Here is a 19163-nt window from a genome sequence, read left to right as displayed (position 1 = left end):
TGTGTGGATGTATGGATGTTTGTTACTCTTTCACGCAAAAACTACTGAACGGATTTTAATGAAACTTTACAATAATATAGCTTATACATCAGAATAACACATAGGCTACAATTTTAACCGACTTTCAAAATGGGGGAGGTGTTATGTTCGTTTTCTTATATTCAACGATTACTCTGCCGTTTGTTAACCGATTTTCAAAATTTTTCTTTTGGTATATAGGGTATCATCCCAATTTGGTATTATATTCATAAAAGTGGTGATCTGATGAAGGATCCATAAGTAATCGAGGGAACTCCTCAAAACTTATAGGGAAACATGTGGTGACTTCGGTTTCGTGAGAAGTATTCTAAGCATATGCTACCAACAAGTAAGATTTTGCACCGAGATATACCTGGTATACCGTGGTTCGGAAGGTGCTGAGAGAACTCCTGATTCTTTATAGATACAAGTTTGGGAGTTTCGGCGTTGTTTTAAGAACAGAAAGCATATGCTACTATGCAAATTACATTCATCATCATCATCATCATCATCACTACCATATTATACCATTTCATAGTCTTTTAGATCGAGACTCGAGATTGTCAAGCGATAATTAAAAAAAATCTATACCTACCTAATATTATAAACCTGAAGAGTATGTTTGCTTGAACGCGTCAATCTCAGGAACTACAGGTCCGATTTAAAAACTTATCTCAGTGTTAGATAGATAATTTATCGAGTAAGACTATAGGCTATATTATATTATCACGCTAAGACTAATACGACCGAAGAAACTCAGGAAAATGTGAGAAAAACGGGGGAAATATTTTTATGGGAAAATGTACGGTTTCTGTAAAATCCCTAATTTACGCGGGCGAAGCCGCGCGGGACATCTAGTATTATATATAGCTGTCCCTCGTCCTACGTAACTTTCCTATAAAGACGAGGGCTTTTTTATGAAATAAGGGGGCAAACGAGCAAACGGGTCACCTGACGGAAAGCAACCCCCATAGACACTCGCAGCATCAGAAGAGCTGCAGGCGCGTTGCCGGCCTTTTAAGAGGGAATAGGGTAATAAGGGAGGTTAGGGAAGGGAATTGGGCCTCCGGTAAACTCACTCGGCGAAACACACCGCAAGCGCTGTTTCACGCCGGTTTTCTGTGAGAACGTGGTGTTTCTCCGGTCGAGCCCATTCGTGCCGAAGCATGGCTCTCCCACGTATAAAATGCTTACCTCCCTTATAACGAAGATACAGTTACATAACGATCTCATTCGCGACGAAGGTAAGATGTCAAAGGGTTGAGGAGGAAATAAACGATGTCTTCTGCTAAGTATTTGTGAAATAAGAGTATTTTTAAAATAAACCGAGACATATTTGTGCAATGTCATTAAAAGTGAACGCGTTCACAAAGGTAGCTCAAGCAAGAAAATTGGAGAAGACATAAACTCTTCATTTCCGGCGAAACGCAAATATAACTTTTTGAAATATTCTTTACAAAAGTAGAGCAATTTCTTCGATTTCGGCATTGGTGATTTCGGCAAAAAGAACTGGTGGCCCAACCCAATATAATCGGAGAAACAAAGGCTCACCGACTCCGTTGGCTGGGCTACGTGGAAAGAATGGGAGAGGATCGCGGGGTAAAAAGAGCGTCCAACAGGCCGTCGTCCTGTTGGCCGCCCCAGGTATCGCTGGAGAGATGCTGTTGAGGCTGACCTGCGTGACCTTCAAGTCAGTAACTGGCAGGAGGTAGCGCAGGGCAGAGCTCAATGGCGGAAGCTCATTTCGGAGGCCAAGATCCACTTTGGGTCGCTGAGCCAGCGGTCGAGTTAGTTAGTTAGTTAAAGTAGAGCAAATCACACATCGTTAGATTCCTGTTTAAAATCACTAGGAATGGCAATAATAAAACTTTCCTTTTTACTCAGAGAGGAGGAATTAACTCTCTTTTTATCACAACTATTGCTGCCATTAACAGAAACTTACTCATGAGTCATGACTCATGACATTACGAAAAAGCGTGAGGAAAGTTATGGGAAGTTATAGTTATTATGTGACCATTTGAGTGGCATCAAATTATGGTATCAGACAATAGACTACATATTTGTTGACGTGTCATCCATCATGCAGCCTTGTAAACCCAGGCGTGATATGAATCTTTACCGATGGAAATGAAGACAAGTAGATATTGCGAAGGATACTTAAAAAAATACACCGGATGCAAACTTCTGGTTGTGTTTCTTGCTTTTTCATTTTTCCCAAAACGTTTGCTTTTTCATTCTCAACTCTAACTGCACGTTGCCAATGATGTACCAATACGTGATCACGAATTTTCTGAGCTGTCTGTATTTTTAAATGATTTTCTGATCTGCATATCACAGCTTTGCAATAGTGGTAAGCATGGCTCAACGTAGAAAACCATTATTGAGTAAAGAGGGAGTTGCAAGTATATTTTCGGTCCTAGTAAGTAGTAAAAAGGTGAATCGCTTTTTACTTCAAATTTAAATGTTGTAACTGTCCGCAAATACTGCAGGCGACAATCTATATATATAAAACTCAAAGGTGACTGACTGACTGATTGACATAGTGATCTATCAACGCACAGCCCAAACCACCGGACGGAGCGGGCTGAAATTTGGCATTCAGGTAGATGTTATGACGTAGGCATCCGCTAAGAAAGGATTTTGATAAATTCCAACCCCAAGGGGTTCAAAAAGGGGATGAAAGTTTGTATATAATAATACTTCTTAACGCGAGCGAAGCCGCGGGCAAAAGCTCGTTCATTCTAAAGTTTTTCTATGCGGGGCACAAAACTCTTGCTTCGAAAAATAAAAATATAATATACAGCTGAACGTTAAACCTCATCATTTTTTTTTTATGAAATAAGGGGGCAAACGTGCAAACGGGTCACCTGATGGAGAGCCATCTGTCGCCCATGGACACTCGCAGCATCAGAAGAGCTGCAGGTGCGTTGCCGGCCTTTTAAGAGGGAATAGGGTAATAGGGGAGGGTAGGGAAGGGAAGGGATAGGGTAGGGGATTGGGCCTCAAGCAAACTCACTCACTCGGCGAAACACAGCGCAAGCGCTGTTTCACGCCGGTTTTCTGTGAGAACGTGGTATTTCTCCGGTCGAGCCGGCCCATTCATGCCGAAGCATGGCTCTCCCACGTTTTGGAAGTCGGTTAAAAATTGGCAACACGATGAATACAAAGACAGTGGAAATACGCAAATACGTAGAATCAAATAAATCCATCTATCAATGGTTAATAATAAAATTCGAAGTTCCCCTATATCGTGGATCAAATTGAATTTTCGTACATCGAAAGCTGGCGGAAATATCTTTCATGTACAAGTGATGGATTGACAAGTTTTATCTTTTTCGGATGAATAGAGATTTGATACTAAAGCAGTTTCTTTTTTTGGTAGAAAGTGCCCGAAAAGGACAAGGATACTTTTTATCCCGAAGAAATGTTCGGTTCCCACGCAATAAACGAATTTTGCCGCATTGAGTTGCGGACGTCATTTACTAACAAAGATAAACACAATCTCTAAATCTGTATGCGAAATTATAATAATAATAATAGCTCCCACACCAGTTTCGGTGACGGTGGCCGGTTTCATTGAAACCAGGCCAGGTACGCAGGAGTAATTTTATAGTGCCCAAGTGTGTGCGCAGTAAACAAGAGTAGTCTCTATTCCTTTACTCTCATAACCCAGTGGGACGGAAGACCGACATGCGAGAGATCAGGCGCAGGACCGACTTTTTACATGCCCATCCGACGCATGGATCATCTTACTTGTCAGACAATCAGGTGATCAGCCTGCATTGTCCTAACCAAACTTGGAAATAATATGTTTCCAACGCGGGAATAGAACCCACGACCTCCGAGTCAAGAGCCACGCTCTTAACCACTGGACCACGGAGGCGTCTAATGCGAAATAACACTGATGCCAGCAACATTGGCATAATGGGTCCTATCATTAGAAGCGTTCAATGCAATTTAATGTCGGTTTTGCACAAGTACGCTATGATGTAACGTATTATTGATGTAACGTTTAATTTAAGGGGGCGACTAAAGCAAAATAGATGATACAAACAAATTAACAAATATACTTTACTGTGCACAAACATAACACTGCAATTTACATTATTTAATAAATGAGACATGTACACAAGAGCGGCCTTATTACTTGATGATTAATGATCTTATAATTAATATTTATCCTTGATAATATTTTAAGCTACGAATTTAATAGAGTCAATATAAATACATAATGTAAAATTTTATTATCGAGGGACTTGACTAGCGGATTTCGAATTTTTTGTTTATTTATCGAGTTATTACAAAAGAAGGGACGAGAAAGATGTTTTATTTTTACTTAATTCGCCCCCTTAGTATGCAGGTAGATAATGTTCATATTTAGTGATGATAACAATAGTATACTTCCTTATCCGTGTTTTGATTTTCAACCCCCGTTCTGATTATATGCGTGGGAGGAACCTAGACATTAATTAATGGAATAAGCCCGTGGGCTAAACTTCTGCATAGCCGCTAAAGACCTAACCAGCCCCGTGTTTCCCTTGTTTGCTTTGTACAGCCTCTAACTCTATCGGGAGTTGGAACCGACATAATATGTGCTTTTTGCGTGGTAGGTATGCTTGTTTTGCAGTAGCAATGATCATGCAGGTTTTGTTTTTAGGGTTCTGTAGCCAAATGGCAAAAAACGGAACCCTTATAGATTCGTCATGTCTGTCTGTCTGTCTGTCCGTCCGTATGTCACAGCCACTTTTCTCCGAAACTATAAGATCCATACTATTTAAACTTGGTAAGTAGATGTAGTCTGTGAACCGCATTAAGATTTTGATACAAAAATGGAAAAATTATTAAAAATTTTAGGGGTCCCCATAGGTACAACTGAAACAAAAAAAAAAATTTCATCTAAGCTATGCGTGTCTATGGATAGGTATTGAAAAATCATATTGAGGTTTTTAATAAGTATCATTTTTTCTAACCTGAATAGTTTGCGAGAGAGACTCTTCCAAACTGGTAAAATGTGTGTCCCCCCCCCCTCTAATTTCTAAAGTATAAAGGCATGATAAGTATAAAAAAAATATATGATGTACATTACTATAAAAACTACCAACGAAAATTGTTTTGAACGAGATCTAGCAAGTAGTTTTTTTTATTCGTCATAAATGGTAAACCTTAAATTAACTTTCATTAAATCAACTGAAACATAAATATAAATCAAAAACCTTTTAATTTCTTAAAAAATAAACCTTATTGTTGCTGCGGAACCCTTCATGGGCGCACTTGGCCGGATTTATTTAAGTCTAGGATATTATAGACGCTTAATACGACGTCATTTTTGCCCGTCCTTAGTTCTCGATTAACTTGTGTTACGGGTATCTTATTAAGATATAACTATCTTTACACGAGCAATTCTTGTATAAATATATATAATTGGAATCTCGGAATCGGCTCCAACGATTTTCATGAAATTTAGTATATTATATACCCGAAACCCGAAATCGATCTAGCTAGAAATAATTTTTAGAAAATGTCATTTTATTCGAGTTTTATCGAATACCGAGCAAGGCTCGGTCAAATAGCTAGTATATTTAATACAACATAGTACATATATTTAAGATTTTTATATAAGTTATACCCATAATTACTATGAATCTGTGATCGGTCAAATAGCTAGTATATTTAATACAACATAGTACATATATTTAAGATTTTTATATAAGTTATACCCATAATTACTATGAATCTGTGATCGGTCAAATAGCTAGTATATTTAATACAACATAGTACATATATTTAAGATTTTTATATAAGTTATACCCATAATTACTATGAATCTGTGATCCATGAAAACTGACAACTTGTTCCCTCGGCCGGATAGAAATCCGCAGGCTGCAACCTCCGACTTGAGCGCGCATAATTGGAATCTCGGAATCGGCTCCAACGATTTTCATAAAATTTAGAATATAGGGGGTTTCGGGGGCGATAAATCGATCTAGCGAGGAATCATTTTTAGAAAATGACATTTTATTCGTGTTTTATCGAATACCGAGCAAAGCTCGGTCAAATAGCTAGTATTTTATTAAAAAAACATTTGTTCAACACATACACATTATACCCCATTGGAATAAAATATATTACACAAGAGAAAGAACTACGAATTATAAAAAGAAAGAAAGGAAGTGGCACGGTACGTTATCGTGACGTGAAAATTTACGTCAACGTAACGTGAAAATGCAAGTCACGGTGTAGCAACATTGTACGTCACTTATCTAGATTCTTCACTACTTATCTAGATATGGACCGCACAATACGTATTCTGCTTCTGCTAATAATTGTTAAGAAGACGGAGAGAGATGATGCGCATTTTCACGTTACGTTGACATAAATTTTCACGTCATGTCAACGTACCGTGCCACGTTACCGCACCGTTCCACGTTGACAACGTCGTGACGTGGAGATGTGGACAGGCCATCAGGTGATAATCGTAGCTACCTACACCGCGATCCCTGGTGTTCTGTCTAATATTAAGAACTGTGGTAAGAGTGGTAAGACTTACCAGAACATATACAGTGTGGGTACACACCACGCCAGCTAGGAAGGTTCCCACGATACCACCGGCCAAGCCAGCGTTCTTGAACGCCGCTGGCATCGCTAGTACTCCGGATCCCAGGCATGCCTTCAGCAGGTGAATTATCGATCCCAAGGTACTGAAAAGTAAGGCGGTCTAAGCTGAGCCCCTAACGAATGCATTCACTACTTTCGACAGCGAAGTTAAATGTCAAAATCGTTAATCGTATGGGATTTGACATAACTCTTCACAAGCGCCTACGCCCTTTCCATTTCTTGCTGTTCTATTTCTTGTTTTCTATGAGAGGCGGGCCGGCCTCTTATAGAAAACAAGCAATCTAAAACATATCCAACACGGTTTTTCACTTTATCGCCGCGTCACCTTAAAGTAAGTTGGTGCAACTCACTCTAACCCCGCGTTCCACTTGACGTTAAAAACGATCAAAACGCTCAAAATGCCTCCTATTTAGAGCGTTTTGATCGTTTTTCACGTCAAGTGGAACGCGGGGTTAGAGTGAGTTGCACCAACTTACTTTAAGGTGACGCGGCGATAAAGTGAAAAACCGTGTTGGATATGTTTTAGATTGCTTGTTTTCTATAAGAGGCCGGCCCGCCTCTCATAGAAAACAAGAAATAGAACAGCAAGAAATGGAAAGGGCGTAGGCGACAAAATAGTTTTTGTCGCGTAATTTAATAAAATCGGCCAAGTGCGAGTTGGACCCGCGCACGTAGGGAAAAAATAGAGTTTTTTGTATGGGAGCCCTTAATTATTTATTTTATTTAAATTTTATCATTAAATATTTAAGTCCCATACATAACTAAGGATTTTGTTAAAATTTCAAGTGTCTACATGCTGCCATTATGGATCACGAACAAAAAAGGCCAAAAAATCACGTTTGTTGTATGGGAGCCCCCCTTAAATATTATTTTTTTTTTTTTTTAGAATTTGTTGTTATAGCGGCAACAGATATACATAATCTGTAAATTTTTTAATTCTCTAGCTATTACCGTTCTTGAGTTACAGCCTGGAGACAGACAGACAGACAGACGGACAGACATCGAAGTCTCAGTAATAGGGTCCCGTTATTACCCTTTGGGCACGGAACCGCAAAAACCATAAATACATATTTTCATATGAGCTATGGGCAAATTAAAGTGTATACCTACTTGAACCAATTTATACAAATTTTGGAAGCTTAAATCACTCTCCTCTGTTGGCAAAATAGGAATCCCTTTTGGTGCAGAGGTCTTTTTGATTGATTATTCTGTGTTATAAAGGTTGACCAATCGTGTTATGCTATGGGTAATTCAAAGACAAAGACATGATGAATACTTACAATGAACTTTAATTTCTTAGCTTTAGTCATTGCTGAGAAAAATCGATATCGCTACAGCCAAATTTTCAAGGCATCGCCTTAACAGCAGAACACGCGCACGTCAGAGCGCGCCCTTACGCGGGTATTTGTGTTATCAAGTCTGTAATTTGTAGTTAAATAATGGAGTTTACTCATATTAAAAGAAATATTTTAAAATTTAACCTATTTGTCGAAAAGGGAAGGATTATTGTAATATAAATTAACAAACCTATTTGTTTCCTAAAATGTAATTTGGATTTAGATTTCATTTAAGAGGGCGACTAACCCAAAAAATCAAACATCGTCCTTCTCTCTTCACACTCACGCCCGTCTTTCATATGCCAGGTGAAAAAGGATGACGCGGGTTCATCGCCAAATTAGCTTTTTCTCAATAACTCGATAAATATACAACATTTTAAAAATCCGCTATGTCTCTTCCTCAATGATAGAATTTTACACAATGTGTTAAAATATGAACTTATTTCAATGCACGGTTATGGCAATAAATGAAAAATTCGTGAAAATTAGATGCATCTTTGTGATTTTTTTCTATCTAAAAAATTTTAAGATATTGTGTTTTTGCTCAGATCAAATTCTTGGAAATATAACGTAGTATCTAATTTTAGAAAATGAAACAATTCGGGGCTTATTTTCAAGTATAAAATTTAATTATAAAATCGAAAATATTGGGTTAGTCGCCCCCTTAATCTGCCCGGAAAGTTTTGCGAAAAAAAGGTTTGAAAACCCTGGCTCAGCGAACCGTTGAAATAATTATTAGGGTACAATTTTAACATAATGATTTACTTTACAGTTGGTACAGTGGAGAAAATTCATGTTTAACACTTACTTATTTATTTGTATTCTAAGAAACCTTACCAATTCACGAATATTTCAAAGCGCTTTAATTTTCTGGCTGTACCTACACAAGATTATGTGTTATACCATAAAATTGTATAATATCGCAGTTTTCCGCAATATTTTCCATAGAAAAACAGCATTTTTTAATACAAAATCTCGAGTATTCTTGGCAAATTCTCTTCCTCGATAATCCTTTTTACAGCCATTGTTAGGAATGAACAGAATTTTAATAACAATTCAAACTTTTTAATACCATTGGATACAAGATTCTTTAATAAGAAACTGAGTGGGTAAAGATTGAGAAAAAAAATCTTAATTAAAAAGTTAAGTAGGTATCATAAAGGAGAGCTCTCATCCAAATTTAATGAGTGTTTGAGGATAAATTATTTGTCAAACGAGCTGTATTAAGAGCGATTACGCATGCTGCAGTTTGCGAAAAAAAATTGGAGGCATGTAAAATACCTTTAATAATATGGCGCATTTTAGCATTTTTCAGACCTTTTTGGACAGGTGTAACAAACCAAATTGATAATCTAGGGTGTCTAAATATGTATGAGTCTTCTGTATATTATATAGTTAACTGTAACTCGCTGAAACAGTAACATAAAATTAAAATGTATGGGCAAATTCATGACGCTTGCCAAATGCCCATACTAATGACAAAAAAAGTATTTCAGCGCTGTTACTTTCACAGTGTACTTTATTTTATTATTTATTTATTTTATTTATTTTACCAATTATTTCAGGCATCTAGGCCAATAATACTTTACCTTACAGACTAACATACATATCATAATATTAATACGCGAACGAAAAACTTTGTAACCCTTTTAACGAAAAATGGGGAAACGTAGGTGCATGAAATTTTGCACAGTTGTAGTTTATATGGTGAAGGAGTGCATCGAGCTAATATTATTTTGAAATTATGCTATTGTCATACATTTTTTTAACAAATAAAACATTACACACATTACAACACACACACATGAGAAGTGATAGATTTTTGAATGACAAGCCTACACATAAGAATTATACTCTTTTATTTATGGTTGAAGTCTGTTGACAACAAGGTGACAAATTGAAAATGGATTATAGTTTTTTTATTGAATCTAAGATACTATTAGACAATGCTTACACGGCCAGTCTGAGATCAGCTAAGTCCCAATCTCTAGTTATTATAATTATGCACTTAAAAACTACACTTTGTCACATATTGACGTGACGCGTATTCGTTCCGGAGTCTCCCGCGGAACCTCCGGGGGAGACTCCGGAGGTTCCTCACTTTATATAAAGGACACGTACCCTTATTTTACCCATTCTCAGACCCACAGGATTCATGTAAGTATACAAAAATTCAACATTTCCGAGAAGTTTGGCAACTAGATGCGCGACACAAGAAATTTTATATACATGGTGTAACAAAACTAAGTCATAATACTTTAGGGTCTGTGTGTATTTTCTAAAGAGTTCACTGTGAAAGTAGCAGCACTGAAAGGGTAGTTTTTTGTGATTTGTATGGGCAAGCCCATCATGAAAAAAAAATCTATAAAAGTTAGTCTTTCAGCACTGCTACTCACAGCGAACTCTATAAACCCATACACACCCTAAAGTATTATAATTTCCTTTTGTTATTCCTGTATAAGATTTTATGAACAACTTCGAACAATGATTTATCTTCCAAAGTATTTAATTTCTCGAAAGACAATATACTAAAAAATAGAAACATCTCGAAATACATCACTTTATCTACAAAACCTGCGCAAAAAGGATTTATATAACATTTTATCACCTTATTAGATACCTTTACATTAATCTTATATCTTTAAACGAGCAATTCTTGTATATATTTATATAATTGGAATCTTAGAATCTACTCCAACGATTTTCATGAAATTTAGTATATAGGGGGTATCGGGGGCGATAAATCGATCTATCTAGGAATCATTTTTAGAAAATGTCTTTTTATTTGTGTTTTATCGATAATCTGAAAAATATGACTCTTCCTGACATCTATTGGCGAAATACATAATACTATTTTGTGAGCAACTAATTGCTTTAACGACACAACAACAGCTAAAGCTATTCCAGCAGATGGCGTTGTTAAGTAACACGAAGTCAATGAGTGTTTGCTATACCGAGCAAAGCTCGGTCATCCAGGTACTATAATATTATAATATTAAAATAATATTATGGAGAACGTGCTTTGTAAGTTATGTACAAACCATAACACGATAAGAAAGAACATAATATTTTAATGATTCAGATAACATTGTAACTATCAGGTTTCCATTTGTGATGCCTCGTCTTAAAGCAGATAAAATTGCAAAGTAATAACTAACAAACGCTTTTACTAATTTTGTTACTTTGCAATTTTAGCTGAAATTGAGGCAGTTAAAATACGATAAAAGTCTTTCTTAAAGTTCTATACGATGATGAACAGATTGGCCCATTCTCAGACCCACAGGATATCATGTAGGTATATGTTTTTTTTTTATTTACCATTTAAAACAATACACATTACATATTTTTTTTTAAATAATATATCATCGAGAAACCACGAAGGTTTATTTAGATGATACTTATTACAAGTTAGCACCAAATAATTTATAAGTAATTTAAGTAACAGTAATTAAGAAGTAATGTACAATATAACAATGGTACTGACATATGAAATATACGTGGGAGAGCCATGCTTCGGCACGAATGGGCCGGCTCGACCGGAGAAATACCACGTTCTCACAGAAAACCGGCGTGAAACAGCGCTTGCGCTGTGTTTCGCCGAGTGAGTGAGTTTACCGGAGGCCCAATCCCCTACCCTATTCCCTTCCCTACCCTCCCAAATTCCCTTCCCATCCCTACCCTCCCCTATTACCCTATTCCCTCTTAAAAGGCCGGCAACGCACCTGCAGCTCTTCTGATGCTGCGAGTGTCCATGGGCGACGGAAGTTGCTTTTCATCAGGTGACCCGTTTGCTCGTTTGCCCCCTTATTTCATAAAAAAAAAGAAATTGGCAGTTACTTATAGTTAGTTAACAGAGTACAGATACTATTTGTAGTTAATTTTCTAGTTTAGGAGCTAAGATATTATATTATCATTATCAATATGATGTCTATGTCGCAGACGAATTGTATAATCCGCTGTATTATATTACGGCTAGCTGTTTTAAAAAACAGGGCCGTTTTGTAATGCAGCGGTTTAACGATTAGCCGGATTGTTATTGCGATACGTTCCGCAATAGGGCGGCCCACGTTTAGCCGCATCGTACTTTCCTCATACTGGTACTTTCTTTACAGTTTTACATCCATACTAATATTATAAATGCGAAAGTGTGTCGGTCTGTCTGTATGTTACCTTTTCCGCCTAACTAACTACTACTACTTAACTACTTAACCGCTAGACCGATTTGGCTGAAATTTGGCATGGAGATACTTTGAGTCCCGGGAAAGGACATAGGATACTTTTTATCCCGAAAAATGTACGGTTCCGCCGCGATAAACGAGTTTTGGCGCAACGGAGTTGCCGGCGTCATCTAGTTGAGAATAATAGAAATTCTTTAATTGCACCTGAAAATTGTTCTGAAAGTTTTCTTTGTTTAATTCACTCAAAACTTCGCAATTTAGCAACACACTTTTGGTATCCAACGCCATTGTTCTTGTTATGTCACAGGCACCACCACCAAGCACAGCACCAAGAGTATTAAGAATCGGAACTAAAAACTGTCAAAGAGGCGACTTATCTTTCGCTTATTACATTATGGCTAGCCGTTTTTAATAAGGTATGGCGCCGAATACATTCCGGCGATTTTTCATTCAGCCGTATTTAATTCGGCTAATCGATAAATCGCTGCATTACAAAACGGCCCTGTTTTTTAAAACAGGTAGCCGTAAAAAACGGCGGATTATACAATCCGCCTGCGACATATACTCAATTTGAACATTTCGGAGTAGTTTGGCAACTAGACGCGCGACACAAGAAAGTTTATATTATACAAGGTGTAACAAAACTGAGTGATAATAATTTTGGGAATGGATGGGTTACAGTAGGAAATGAACAGAGAGCTCTATATAGGAGTTCCCTGTTAAAGTAGCAGCGCTGAAAGAGTAACTTTTAAGCTATGGCGTAGCTTTTATCGCGGACTTTGAGCGCGGCGACCGAATCAAGAAATTCCGTGACGCAAAACACCTAAGGGCGTGTTCATATGACTACGCGCACAATCCGCGTACACGCAGCAACCGTCTTTTCACCGCGTACACGCAGCCACCGCGCAGCCACCACGCAGCGTCCACTCGGTTGCTAGGATATCCATAAATTCAACTATTTCTGTACTCAATCTTTATAATTTTGAAGTCGGTGCCAGTTCCAAAAGTTTCAAATGAAAACTATTTTGTCAGATAACCATAAAGTTAATATACCTAGCGGAATAGAACAACAATTTCGACTCTCGAGCTGTCAAACGAAACCGAAATAGTTTTACATCTGTGTGTAAAAATATGTGTACGTATATACTTACACAAGCGTGACTGAACATCAAATCAAAAGAAATTTACCTTGTTTATTTTTTTCTGCATCTGGCATTGTCTCAAAACCTTCTAATTATATAGTACATATTTCATGCCACGCTTGCAAAGTTTTACGTTTGTCTTTGTGTATTTCGATAGTCTTGTCCCACAAGACATCCCTTTCTTCTATTAACGAAATTAATAACTCTGACGACATCGCACAAAGGCAACGGGCATCCGTCGCGCGGTCTCAAAGGGAATAAGTAATGACAGACACACTAGGGCGGTGATCGTAGACTGCTCTGTCGCTGAGCGTACGCTGCGCGGTCGCTGCACGGTCGCTGCGCGTACGCGGTTTTTGTGGAAATATTTGAAAATAAGCTTTATGTCATTAGCATAGAACATCAAACTGCTTTAACGTTTGGGAAAACACGCAACGCGCGCTGAATCCGCGCGCGCAGAAAACGCGCACGTGTGAACACAGCCTAACATTCGTCTAACGTGGTTTCAGTTCGGCTGACTTCGGCTTGGTGTGTGGTGTTCGTCGCACCGATCGGCGGTGTTGCCGCACCACTTTGCCGGTCGGTGCGTCGTTGCCAGAGTCCAGACTTGTTTTTGTGCTGCTGCATGAGTCAGGCAAACACGGTGTCTAGATAATTTTTAGACATTGTATTTTGTATTTATTGCTAGACGTTTCGCGCGGCTTCGCCCTCATAAATTAGGGGAAACCGTACATTTTCACGCAAAAAATAGCTTATGTCCTTTCACGTGGTCTGCTCAATGTTTGTGCCAAATAATTTAAAAATTCATCCAGTACTTCGCGAGATTTCAAATAATTTTCCCGGTTTTTCCACATTTTCCCCTGTTTCTTCGCTTCTATTGGTCTTAGAGTGATAATTTATAGCCTATAACCTTCCTCAATAAATGGGCTATCTTACACTTATATAATTTTCAAATCGGACCAGTAGTTCCTGGATTAGCGCGTTCAAACAAACAAACTCTTCCGCTGTATAATATAATAAGTATAGACTTACTTACGTACTTATACTAAAATATGAAATAATTTTATTAGAAACAAGTTGCCGGCAATTTTGCGGTGACCAAATTCGTATTACATTTTTCCGGGATAAAAATTATTCTCGACATAACATTTTGAAATTCTTTATTAAACACAAACTATAATATTTATGAGGTTATTTAGATGGTTAAAGTCTAAAATATGTAACAGACAAACAGAAAGACACATTTTCGCATACATATGGATATTTTTTATTGCGTTATCTTAAAACATATTATTATATCAAACAGACTTAAGAGATAGTCTTATGAAAATATTGTCTGGATTTTGATGGCGTAAACATGCGTACATGAGAAATAATAATATTATTTGTTCGTTTATTAGGAAGTGGATATCTGTTATCTAGTATGCTTTCTTGTGTTTTCGTCAAAACTGTCGAGCTGAGAACAACAAGAAAAATACCAGCAGGCATAGCATAACAACATTAGAAACGGGAAAGAATAGACATACTGACAGATTTTAGTGACAAAATGGCGAATTTCCTTTGTTTAACTGTCACTTTGTCTACTCTTCCGTAGAAAGAAACCGCTTCTATGGTGACCATACGCCTGCTGATGCTGAAAGTAGAGTCGATTGGCGAAGTAGACGAGACGAGAGAAGTAGATAACTCACGAATTAGGGTGCGCCAGCTGCCGATGCTCAAAGGGGTTGTACGCCTTTTCGCTTTCGAGATCCTTCGACGAAATACTCAGAGTAGACTTAAAGCCGGCGTTGCTTGTAAGGTCCGCCCTGAAAATAAACATAATATATATTTTTAAGGCTGGCTTTTACAGAAGGCTTGGCTTTGAGCGCGGCCTCCGAATCAAAAAATTCGTCTATAGTCGTTTCAGTTCGGTAGACTTTGGTACGGTGTTTGTTTGCGTGCGACTAGACGTATGCGTGTAGACCATAAAGTTAATATACCTAGCGGAATGGAGAAACAAAGGCCTGAGCAAGAGAGATGTCACTATCAGTAACACTGCGTGGTAAAAAGAGACGTGTGATACATGACAGCAGCACTCTTTTTTTGACGTCCAGTCGGCACGTGCCGCACGTTGACAATAATTTAATCTCATAGAAATCATGTTCAATAATGCTTGTGTACATGGGCGTACCGAGGGGGGGGGGGGGCAGGGGGGGGCAGCTGCCCCCCCCCCTGGATCATGTTGACGTCCCTACTAAGTATATTATCTAGTACGTTCATCTATAAAAATAACGATTTTTTGCCATTTGTTTGCAATACAACTAAAAATTATTATTTTTTTATTCTTTATAAACACATAGCTTATAAAAAATCTGATTTGCCCCCCCCTGGCCCAGAATCTGCGTTATTTGCCCCCCCCCCTGGCCCAGAACCTGGGTAATTTGCCCCCCCCCTGGCCTAGAACCTGGGTACGCCCATGCTTGTGTAAGTGTATACGTACACATATTTTTACACACAGATGAAATCAACTTCGGTTTAGTTTGACAGCTCGAGATTGTTGCTCTATTCCGCTAGGTATATTAACTTTATGGTGTAGACAAGCTATTGCTATGTATTTACTTTAACGCGACAGTTCCCGAGTGCCACACGAATTTTTTGTAACAGTAAATAATAATAAAATGCTTTCTCACAGGCTTCGGAGGCGGTGGCCGGTTTCATTGAAACTAAGGTCTGATACGCAGGAGTAATTTTATGCTGCCCAAGTACATAATATTAAGAGGACTGTCCTACTCTCATAGCCCTGTGGGACGTATGACCGACACGACTGGCGAGAGGGCAGGGGCTAACTAATAAGCCCATCCGACGCCACGTTTTGATTATCTTGAAACTTGATTATCGAACCCATGACATCGTCGAGAGTTACGCTCCATCCAGTGTTTCCCAACCTCAGAAATTGATAACAATATGATAGTAAGCCGATTGATTTTAGAGCCAAAAAAAATGTAGAAGATTTGGATGTGATTGTTATTCTTATTACCATTATTCTTTTTTATAAAAGTGCATTTCAAGCTACAATAACATTTTTAAAATAAATACTGTCAGGATTGTGTTTAAAAAATTCTACGAAGAAGTTCAGTATGAAAAATCCATTTGAATATTGAAATATTTCCTGGGATTTGGAATCTAACGAACATAAAATGAAATTTCAGAGAGAACAGCCGCGCGGCGCGCCCATAGCATATTAGAGTATCCTTTTTTTATATATCTATGGACGCTTCATTTTTTCATTTTATGCTTTTGAAAGTTTGACGTATCTGTCTGTCTGTCCGTGGCTTTGTAGCATACTAACGAGTAGACTGATTTTGATTTTTGATCTTTATTTTGCTGTTATGATGTTTTTTTTTATAATTTGAAATTCGAAATTCTTATCAATAGTTATTTAACATCAGCTCCTTCATGCTCGAAAATTTGGATTTATCTCTTTTATGTTTGCATTCTGATGCCTAATAAAGTATCACTAGCTTTATTTGATTTTTATTTGATCGAGCTTTACTCGGTATTCGATAAAACACGAATAAAATGACATTGTCTAAAAATGATTCCTAGCTAGATCGATTTATCGCCCCCGAAACCTCCTATATACTAAATTTCATGAAAATCGTTGGAGCCAATTCCGAGATTCCAATTATCTTATATCTTATATCTTCTAATTCTTGTATATATTGATTTTCATAAAATTTAGTATATAGGGGGTTTCGGAGGCGATAAATCGATCTAGCTAAGAATCATTTTTAGAAAATGTCATTTTATTTGTGTTTTATCGAATACCGAGCAAAGCTCGGTCAAATAGCTAGTATTATATATACAAGAATTGCTCGTTTAAACATATAAGATAATTTCGAATCGGAGCTAGTTTTAAATTTCGTTGAACATTAGTATCGCGAAAAAACCCGCGTCATAATATTGTTACGTGCTAGGGTTCGAGGATTTGGAGAGAAAGACCTGGTGACTCTCTTGAAGACTTTATTAACACTGCACTAAACACTAGGTCACAACACTTAGCACTAAGTCCAAACACTAATCACTAGGTCCAATCACTAAGCACTATCACTGTCCTAGGTCGTAGCCAAGTCGCAGGTTTCACTGGTTCACTCACTATTGATCACTTGATGTCGCCTTGAAGATCGCTCTGATTGAACTGACTTGCGGGCCTGCCTGCGGCTCCTTTTATATGGCGAGACGAATTCCAGAAATTTCCCGATTCACGTAAACAAGTAAACAACCGTGGGAAATTTCTAGGAGGCTCGGGAATGTACCACAATAAAACTGCCGTCCTTGCGATAAGTGCAGTAAGTTGAATTTAATTTAGACCTTATGGACTCAGTCATAAGGTCTAAATTCAAACACGCTAACAAATAGAGGGTAAACACGTAAACAAACATTAGACCTTTCCAGAAGGTTCGAGTATGTACTTGCGCACCACGTGTCCGTATACCATGTACCGTAACACTACTCCCCTCTTAGAGATGCTCGTCCCGAGCATCATTGTTACTGCCATGGCAACGCGCCACGCTGTTCCTACGACTACTCCTGGTCTGTGGTCCCTTTACAGCAGCGCAAGTAATACATCTGTGGCACCAATCCTGCACATCATCTCTCCAATGCAACCAGAAGAATCGTTCTCGCACTTTCCTTAGCATCCTCTTGACGCCTAGATGACTCCCTGATACGCCCTCATGTATCTCGCGGAGAACATCTGGTACTCTTGCCCTTGGGACTATTATCTGAAAATAGAACTTTCTGCCGTTAGCCTTCTGCCATTTCCGGTAGAGTAGTCCGTCCTGAAGTATCAGACTGTCCCATTGCTCCCAGTACGCCTTAGTGACAGCGCCAGTGGGTGCAACCTCACTCCAGATTGGTTTTACGTTACCCCGTTTCTTCCATCTGATGATGTGCCGAAGGTCGTCATCTCTTTCTTGAGCCTTTCTCATAGCTTCATTCTCCATGTGCCCCAAATTACTTGTTCTCTTTGTTCCGCTCCGTGCCTGGGAGGTAACAGTTACCGGGGCTTTCTCCGCGTCATCCAGTACTCGCCCCTTAGTCCTGGCTTTTATTCGTTTCCCTGATCCCGGGCAGGGAACGAGGTCCCTTGCTTTTGCAGCTCCTCCATTTGTTCCAGACGTTCCTCGAGCATTTTCATCCTTGCCATTTGGGTCTCTTTCTGCGGGCAGTTAAGCTGAAGATGGCCCCTCTCGCCGCACTTGTAGCACATGGCTCCAGAACTTCTCTTCGTAGGAGCCTTAACCTCCTTGACTTCCTCAGAGACCTCGCGGATCTTATATGTCTGCCGTATGTCACGCCGAACAGCCTCGACCTCTAAAGCATGCGCCAATGTTTCCTTAAGCGAGGTGTGGTGACGTAGCCTCACTGCAGCTCTGACCTCTAGGTCCCTGATTCCGTCGACAAATGCTTGCACAATGTTCGTGTCGATCATCTTGGAATCGGCTCCTGGGTGTGCCTTCTTGACCAGTTTTTCTATTTCCAACGCCCATTGTTGTAGTCCTTCTCCTGGGCGTTGGACTCTGTCACGCAGTTGGGCACGGAACACGTGCTCCAGGTGTCGCTCCCCGTATCTGGATTCAAGTGCCTCCATCAGGTAATTAAACCCATTTCCTGTATGCGCTTCTAGGACCGACAAAGCTTGCCCTCTGAGCGCAACTGTGAGAGCGGTCAGGCATTGTTCATCATTCCATCCGTTGGCAGAAGCAACCGTCTGGAATTGCTGACGATAAGCGTTCCAAGAAGTAGTACCGTCGTATGGTGGCACTTTAACTCTTGGTCCTTGTACCACTACGGAAGTTCCACTAGACGTCGCGATTCCTGTGGTTTCCACG

At 38.9% G+C, this 19163-nt stretch overlaps 1 protein-coding gene across 2 annotated transcripts in view; it reads right to left on the bottom strand.

The window, feature by feature from the left end:
* Positions 1-19163, bottom strand: part of LOC121728665 (proton-coupled amino acid transporter-like protein pathetic) — a 59703-nt gene that overhangs the window by 25477 nt on the left and 15063 nt on the right. For both annotated transcript variants that reach the window (XM_042116891.1, XM_042116890.1), the window contains exons 3-4: positions 14979-15095; positions 6566-6716 (exon numbers count right to left, since the gene is read on the bottom strand). In XM_042116891.1, coding sequence (XP_041972825.1) covers positions 6566-6716; positions 14979-15095 — 268 coding nt within the window. The remainder of the gene's footprint in view (positions 1-6565; positions 6717-14978; positions 15096-19163) is intronic.

The sequence above is a fragment of the Aricia agestis genome, chromosome 7 (assembly GCF_905147365.1).
Source record: "Aricia agestis chromosome 7, ilAriAges1.1, whole genome shotgun sequence".
NCBI classification, from domain to species: Eukaryota; Metazoa; Arthropoda; class Insecta; order Lepidoptera; family Lycaenidae; genus Aricia; species Aricia agestis.
This window is presented reverse-complemented; position numbering and strand designations above follow the sequence as displayed.